Consider the following 8,416-nt stretch of genomic DNA (forward strand, 5'->3'; position numbering starts at 1 on the left):
ATGTCGGCACCCCACACTCGAGTTCACCATTCGCCTCTCCTCCTCAAGGGCAAGATCCGACAGCCAGAACCGCCTCGTCGGCGGAGAACCACTGGTGGGCCACTGGTGAACCGAGGGAGACGGCGGTTCAACCTCACCCCCCTCGGTTGAACCGGCCACGTCGTCCCCCGACTTAACATCGTCACCCGTCGACGCCACTGAGTGGTGGGCCCAACATTGTCACACCATCGCCGAGTCATCCCGCACCGCGCCGCTACCGCCGTCAGCCCCGCGCCCTCTCCCCGTGCCACTAACACATGGGCTTAGGCTGCGACGCCGCCGCCGCGCCGTCCCGCCTTCCTGCACGAGATGGGCCGGCCCAGTGGCCGCGCGCGCACGCGCATCGGACTGGATAGGCAGGCGCCTACGGGCCAAATGCCTCTACGGATTGGGCCACGAAAGGAGATTCAGCCCAAGACTCGTTTTAACCTTTTTTTCGAGGAAAAGTTAACCCCTTTTTATGAAAATGCCCATATCTTGACCAATTTAAACACGTTTTAGATAATTCTTCCTCCAAAATTCTTCTTAAAACACTCACTACGTAACCCTACCCTCTCCAAAATGTTCTTGGTATGAATTGTTGAATTTATTGGCTATTTATTATTTGTGTACGCTAGACACCGTACTAGAGGAAGTCCAGTAGCCGGAGGCAACTGTTGCGGAATAGGGGGACGACGAACCTAGCACTGATCCCCACTGCAACGAGGACCTAGACGATGGCAAATCCACTGGAACCCGCTTGATGCATAAATTCCTATGTTTTGCAAATACAACCCTTGCATGATAATCACACTAAAACTTACATGTTTTGCTTGCTAAGGAAAACCAGTGAAATACACACATATAGCCAACCCTAATCTTAGATGTAGTGTGCTTAGGTGGGATCATTCATTAAATAATATTTATCATGATCTTGATACTAAGTTGGGATTATGGTTAAGGAATATGCTGGGTTGTGAGGTTATGGATGTGGGGTTGGGTTTTTGAAATAAAATGGGGAAGAAACCCGGCAACCGACTTGGTCGGAATCCAGCTACGTGCCGAAACAGCCATAAAAAGGGCATGGTGGGATGGAGGACTTAGCTACTCGCGGTTACCACAAGACCTAGGACTCATGGAGAGGACCGAGAAGGATGGTGCTCGCGGGGTCGAGTATGAATATGTGTGGCTGGTTCTACCTGAGCCCTGTAAGGACCTGGTTGATTTTCTTCATGCCAAACTCTTTAGTACAACCACTCGCTCTGAATGAGGCAGTTGCCGAGCCCGAGCCTAAATGGATAGTCTTGTAGCGGCCGTGCTGGCGCACAAGGGGCTAGGGAAGGAGTGGTGTGTCACGGAGTTACCGCCAGGTAAGGAGTGACTCGGTTGCCCGAAACCCCTAAAGCACTGCTAGATCATGAAGTGAGGGTGAGGGCTTGGTGTGGAATTCGGGCAGTTATGACGGTAACCCGTTGTTGAGTCCACATTGTGGGAATTAGTACAACCTCTGATCAGAGTAAAACCTATTCAAATGGTCCGTGTCTACTGATATGGATGGGTTATGGCTGGTTCTTCAGCTAGTTTTCGTGAACATAAAAATGATTGGATAACGAGGATATGGAAATGGAAAATGGATGTGAATATGATGGTGACTATGGTGGATGTTAATGGTTGAATGAGCCGTGTGGACCAGCGAGTCCAATGGCACCCCTATGATGTTTAAACTTTGTTTTCATAACTAAAATCTGCCTACTAAAATAAACATTACATTGTTTTCTGCAAAAACCTATAGCCCTAGAGAAACCTTGCATATAAAGTGAAACGCCCTAGATTTCGCGGAGCTGTAATCCAAGGTTTGACGAAATAATGTATGTCTCGCTGATATCATCACCATGCTCAAATCCTTTAACTGATTCGATTACAGCCTTATTCAGGCTTACTTCGGTACGCAGACCGGTACAAGCCAACTTGACTAAACATGAAGTGAAATAACATCAGAGTAAAGCAGCTAATCGCGTCTTCAGGTCCATCTCCATGATCGCTTCTCAAGCATAGCACAGCAACCGCCTAGTCGTACCATCCATCATTGTTGAAGTCGTAGTCTAGCTCCTCATCCTCAGTTTCTGTACGATAAGCGTATAGGTCACTAATTCGAACACCCCAAAGCTGCCTAACTAGTATATCAAGTGAAGGCTGGGTTTCCTATGCGAGCAATAAATATATATATAAACCATAATCATATTATTAACACCATTTCACGATAACCATCCACATCTCACCTCCAAACACCTCATCACCACATCACTCGACCAAGTCTGCGAAAAGAGCAGCTCCCTCCCGTCCTTGCCTCATCGGCCAACGCCGGACCAATCGCTCGAGGGAGAGAAGAGAACCCCAAGCTAGCTATAGTGACTCCGCCTTTGGGCCGTCCATAACCGTGGACTCGGCTATAAGTATAGTTTACACTCTGCAGAGGTTGTCCTATATCTTATGAAGAGAGGCTAAGTCAGCCGCCACCGGCAAAGCGCCCCTTCCCAGACGGTAAACCTACGCCTAATGGCACCAACCTACTTTTCCGAGCTAGAACTAGTTTGGATACATACCACCGCACACTCAGAACTGTGAAACTCGGTTATCCAGGGCCTTAACACGGGCCGAGTATATTGGGGAGACGAGAGGGCGAACCACACCCCGCTCCCTTACACTGTCTCCTCACTGCCTACAGACTGGCACCACTAGGAGCATGTTCCCACCTGAGCCCTGCGGGCATAAGACAAGTCCGATCAGTCCCAAAATACTATCACTCCAACGATTTACCTTATGCGGTAGGAGCGAGCCGACAATAATGGGCCGGTTGCCACCCTCAGCGGTGGGCCGCTCACCCCCAAACACCCAAACACTCCACTCTGGGGGAAGTTCTAGTTCCCCCTATTTTCGAATGCCAACTCCTGCCAGCCCCTCTCAACTCACACAACCACTCAACCATTTTCTTCACACACGCCAAGAATATCCACCACAATCCCAATATGCCAACTCATCGTGTTCATTTTATTAGTGGATATGTAGTTATCAAGCAGGGGCTAAAATAAACAAGTCAGGATTAAATGGGTGGGTTTGCAGTAGATCACGGGTAGTTGCATATGCACTAAAAATATGCGCGTGGCTATGGGAGAAATGCGCGGGGTGTTCGCTAACCTGGAAGCCCGGCAGCGTAGTCCTCCTTCTCAGGGGTGTACTCCGGGTCGAGCTCCTCCCCCGTCGGCTCCGGTCCTAATCCGGGTTTAAGTGCAAATAGAAAGATTCGAAAAAGAATCATGAAGAGAGCAACACTCAAGCAAGCGCTATCTCACACGCATGTTCACTTTTTAGAAAAATATTGAAAATAGTTTTGTATTTTTCAGAGTTAAAATAGAATAGTTATAAATTTTACAAGTTTATTCTTATTTTTATTTATTAATTTATTAAAGTTGAGGGGCTGCGCGTAAAGTTCAAGGGGCCAGATCAAACTTTAGTCAAAGTTCGTAGTTTTAGGCCCGCTGGGCCGGCCTGGTACTGCGTAGGGGGTAAAAGTAGACTAAGGGCAAAGTTCAGGGGTCAGCACGGTCTCTGGGTGTCGCAGACCTTAAGTCCTAGCTAAACGGGCCAGATCCGGCCCATACGTGCATTTGGCGGCCCAAGTCCAGCACTTAAAGTCCCATTTTCCTCCACCGCCCATTCCTCTTCCCGCGACGAGGCATGGCCCGTCCGTCCGCTCAGCCTAGTTGATGGCGCGGCATAGGTAGAAGTTCTTCAGCGCTCTGGTTCCATCCTCCTCCTTCGCATTTTCGGTGCCCGCCAAGTGCTCGACAAAATCACGCAAAGGTTCGCCCGAGTGGCCGTGTCCGTGACCACGCGGACACGCGCGCTTGGCGCGAGGCCTTTGATCCTACGCGTCCAGTAAGGGCTCGGCGTGATGGTTTGATGCGTGCGTCATGGCGGTGCACGCCCGCCGCGGTGGCCTAGAGACGGTGACCGGTTCACGGCGGCGTGCGCCGGTCCGGCCCCCAACTCGACTACGGCGGCCTAATATTTCCCCAACCCAAGGTTTCGACAGTGTTCATGGCGCGCTAGCTCGGCGGGGTACGCTGTTCGTGGCGCGGTCCGGGTGGCGAAGCCCAGCATGGTGGTGTCGATGTGCGCGGACACGGCGCGAATGCCGGCCGCGACAAGTGCTAGGTCACAGCGTGCTCGCCGAGCGTGAAAGTGAACACGGATGGCAGTGGACGACTTGATCGGGGGCATGGCTCAACTAGGTGTCGTTAAGAACGTGCGCGAGTACAGCGGACTCGCCGGTCGCGATGGGGTTCAGGGGTGCACGCTTGCGGCGGGGCACGCCGGTCGTGCCAAGGCATGGCTTGGGATCCTGCACACAAGGGGCAACGATGGCTCGATGGCCATCCTCCACAACGGCTTGGGGTGGCCTCGGGTGCGTGGCTCCAAGGTGAGACCTTGGCCGCGACGGCGGGGCTGCACGCGTGGCTCGATGGCCGGTGTCACAAGGGCGGCGGCGAGGTCGCGAGCTCGGGGTTCTCACCTAGATGGGGTTGCGGTCGAGTAGTGTGTTCCCATCCTGGTGAAGAGGAAGCAGAGCGGGTCCTGGCGTCGTGGTTTGGCTCGGGGTCTTGCACTGAGTCGGGTCTGGTCTGGCTCCTTCTAGGCTCGACTCCGGCTCCTCCTTGGCGGCATAGTCGACGTCGAGGACGTCGGGGTATGGTTGATGCGGCGAGAGGTAGCGACGGGGACGGCGCTCCCGGTTTCGCGGCAAAACGTCGCCGCGCCTCCGGGTCGCGGTCACCACCGCCGACTCCCTTGGCTCCTTGCTTCTTTCTCCCTTCACGGCCCGCGGAGAAGGTGGCGGCGGTGTGGGCAGCGCCCAAGGGCGAATGGTTAGGGTTCGCGTGAGGGCGGTGTGGCTTATTTGTAGTGCGGCAGCAAGAGGAGCGGCTAGGGGATGGCGGCGATTATCGGGGCGCACACCGGGGGTACGTGGACGGCTCTCGGTTTCATGATGCTAGGGTTAGGGCAGGGGCAGCGAGGGCGCACGCGCGGCGGGAAACGGGAGAGGGTGCGACGGCGGCCGTGGCTAGCGTCAGCGAGGTTTTCCCCTTCTCTGCTTTTGCTTTAGTCACGTGATTAGCGTGAACCCGATGGGCATCCAAGGAATGCAATCGTTTCCCCTAGGTGAGCGGGGAAGTCCTACAATAAAGTCCATGCTTACCTTCTCCCATTTCCACACTGGCATGTCCAAGGGTTGTAGTAAGCCTCTAGGCTTTTGATGTTCAGCCTTTACCCTACGGCAAGTATCACCGTGAGCAACATAACTGGCGATGTCCCTCTTCATTCTACGCCACCAGAACATGGTTTTCAGATCCTTGTACATCTTGGTGCTACCAGGGTGAATGGAATACCTCGTATCATGGGCTTCAGCCATAATTACCTCACGAATCTTCTCATCCTTTGGCACACACACACGATCCTTCAACCAGACAGTACCATAATCATCAGTTCGAAAATCGGGAAGTAAACCCTTCCTCATTCCGATGCGGAGGTCTTCAGTCTCGAGGCAATTTCTCTGAGCCTCATGAATCTGATCCAATAGGTTGTACTTCACCCTCAGCTCGTTCAATTGTTCTGCACTAACAATGGACACTCTCATCTGCTCAAAGTCCCTGCACAACTCTTATGACAACACCTCTCCAGTCAGATGGTTCAGATAGCTCTTGCGACTCAGTGCGTCTGCAACTACGTTGGCCTTGCCTGGATAATAGTGGATCTCTAACTGATAATCCTTGATTAACTCAAGCCAATGTCTCTGCCTCATGTTCAACTCAGACTGTGTGAAGAAGTATTTGAGACTCTTGTGATCTGTGTAAACGGCACACTTATTTCCGATCAGGTAGTGCCTCCAAATCTTCAATGCGTGCACTACAGCTACTAACTCAAGGTCGTGAGTGGGGTAATTCTGCTCATGAACCTTCAACTGACGTGAAGCGTAAGCCACAACTTTACCCTCCTGCATGAGAACACAACCTAGTCCATTCTTCGAGGCACCACAATATACCACGAAATCCTTATGGATATCCGGGAGTGTCAAGACTGGTGTGGTAGTGAGCTTCTCCTTCAAGAGTTGAAAGCTCTTCTCACATTTTTCATCCCATACAAACTTTGTGTCATTCTTCAATAAGTTGGTTAGGGGCTTAGCAATGGTAGAGAAATTCTCTATGAAACGCCGATAGTACTCGGCTAACCCAAGGAAACTCCTGATCTCAGACACATTACTGGGCTGCCTCCAGTTTACCACGGCCTCTATTTTAGTTGGATCCACAGCTACTCCCTCAGCAGTAATCACATGACCAAGAAATGCCACTTCTTCAAGCCAGAAATCACACTTGCTGAACTTGCCATAAAGCCGATTCCTCCAAAGTTTCTCCAACACAATCCGAAGGTGCTTCTCATGTTCCTCTCGTGTCTTGGAATACACGAGAATGTCATCTATGAAGACGACCACAAATCGATCAAGCTCCTCCATAAAGACCTTATTCATCATGTTCATGAAGTATGCCGGGGCATTTGTCAACCCGAATGCTACTACAGTGAACTCAAACTGCCCATGCCGAGTGACAAAGGCTGTCTTAGGTATGTCCTGCTCACGAATCTTCATCTGGTGATATCCTGAGCGTAGATCGATCTTGCTAAAGTACTTGGCACCTTTCAACTGATCTAGCAAATTATCAATGCGTGGGAGTGGGTACTTGTTCTTGATCGTGACCTTATTCAACTCACAATAATCAATGCACATGCGCATCAACCCATCCTTCTTCTTGACAAATAGCACTGGTGATCCCCAAGGGGAAGTGCTTGGCCTTACGAATCCCTTTTCCATCAGTTCCGCCAATTGTTTCTTCAACTCTTCTTGCTGAATTGATGACATACAGTTGTGCCTATTCGCTATTGGTGTTGTTCCAGGCAACAGATCTATCACAAATTCCACTTCCCAATCAGGTGGTAACCCTGGTAACTCCTCTGGAAACACGTCCATGAACTCTCGAACTACTGGCACACTCTCCACGGGTACACCCTCCAAAGCGTGTAACATGTGGGCTGGTCCTGATCGAATGGGCACAAACTCCACCTCATGTCCACTTGGGTGTCTCAACTTGACCGAGCGAGGACTGCAAGTGATAACTCCTCGGTACCTGGCAAGCCAAACCATGCCTAAGATCACATCAATCCCTTGGGACTCCAGGATAGTCAAATCTGCCTTGAACTCAAGTCCTCCAATCAGAATACTGACTCCCTTACAACCCCAAGTGCAGTGGATTTCCCCTAGCGGGGAACTGCTAATCAAAGGTCTCCCTCGGGGTGTAACACTCAAGCTTTCATGAGAAACAAATGCGGATGAAACATATGAACTTGTTGCCCTTGAGTCAAAAAGTACCATGGCAATAGAATTATTAACAACTCACCAATCACGACGTCTGGTGCCTCAGAAGCGTCCTCAGCAATGAGGTTGTTCAGCCGGCCGCGCACTGGTGAAGGTGGGGCGCGGGCCAGAGGATGCTGAGCAGCACCACCAGGAGCAGGTGGTCGGTACTGGCCTGCCTGCTAGCCTGTAGGGCACTTGTTGGCCTTGTGGCCAGTCTTGTCACAAGCGAAGCAGGTCCAGATGAGTGGAACGCCCGTAGTCGTAGCAGGTGTAGGTGGCTTCCATGTGTTCGCAGCCGTGGGCTAGAACTGTGGCCTCTGGTACATGGGCCCAGTGAGAGCATGACTGGCCTGGCCATAGCCAGTAGTCGGGCACTGAGCTGCCCTCATGGGCGGAGCTAGGCCATTCCTGGGCCTCTGAGAAGGACCCGGGCGAGCAGAGGAATCCGAGCGCTTCTTCTTGAAGGCAGTGCTGTCCTCATAGTCCAGCCTCTCCCTTTCCACTGCGATAGCCTTGTTGATCATTTGGCGCAACGAGGAGTAGTCCGTGGATGACAGGAACTGTCGTATCCCACGGTGAAGATCCAGCTTGAAGCAATACTGCCTGTTCTCTTCAGAGTCAGTGTCGTCTGGTGCATACCTCATCATTTTGGTGAAGACACTAGCATAATCCTGAACACGAAGCTGGCCCTGCTTGAGTCTACGAAACTCAGCGGCCTTGTGCACCATTATCTCCTTGGGCACGTAGAACTCCCTGAAAGCCTTGGTGAACTCATCCCACCCAATGTGAGTGAGGTCAGGGTGAGTCTCACTGAAGCTGTCCCACCAAGCTCGTGCAGTGCCAGTCAGCTGGTGTGTAGCTAACGTGATGCACTCCTCGTCAGTACAAGTGGTCAGATCTAACTTCTTCTCAATCTCCCTCAGCCAGTCATCC

The 8,416-nt window shown here is 51.7% G+C and overlaps 1 protein-coding gene across 1 annotated transcript; it reads right to left on the reverse strand.

The window, feature by feature from the left end:
- Positions 1-2,085: 2,085 nt before the first annotated feature.
- Positions 2,086-5,713, reverse strand: LOC120713298. The gene is made up of 3 exons (XM_039999287.1): positions 5,365-5,713; positions 3,214-3,288; positions 2,086-2,141 (listed from the first exon to the last, which is right to left on the reverse strand). Exons 1-3 carry the CDS (start codon positions 5,711-5,713, stop codon positions 2,086-2,088), a joined length of 480 nt encoding a protein of 159 aa, XP_039855221.1.
- Positions 5,714-8,416: the final 2,703 nt, after the last annotated feature.

Source organism: Panicum virgatum, chromosome 6K (genome assembly GCF_016808335.1).
Source record: "Panicum virgatum strain AP13 chromosome 6K, P.virgatum_v5, whole genome shotgun sequence".
Taxonomy (NCBI): Eukaryota; Viridiplantae; Streptophyta; class Magnoliopsida; order Poales; family Poaceae; genus Panicum; species Panicum virgatum.

What these genes read in the sequence shown, in the direction of transcription:
- LOC120713298 (XM_039999287.1), bottom strand. Translation starts at nt 5,713, where the DNA reads ATGAGAGTGTCCATTGTTAGTGCAGAACAATTGAACGAGCTGAGGGTG. An exon ending in CGCCAGTTATGTTGCTCACG is followed by an intron (nt 3,289 to 5,364) that starts GTGATACTTGCC and finishes AACCCGGATTAG; the next exon opens with GACCGGAGCCGACGGGGGAG. An exon ending in CTACGCTGCCGGGCTTCCAG is followed by an intron (nt 2,142 to 3,213) that starts GTTAGCGAACAC and finishes CTTATCGTACAG; the next exon opens with AAACTGAGGATGAGGAGCTA.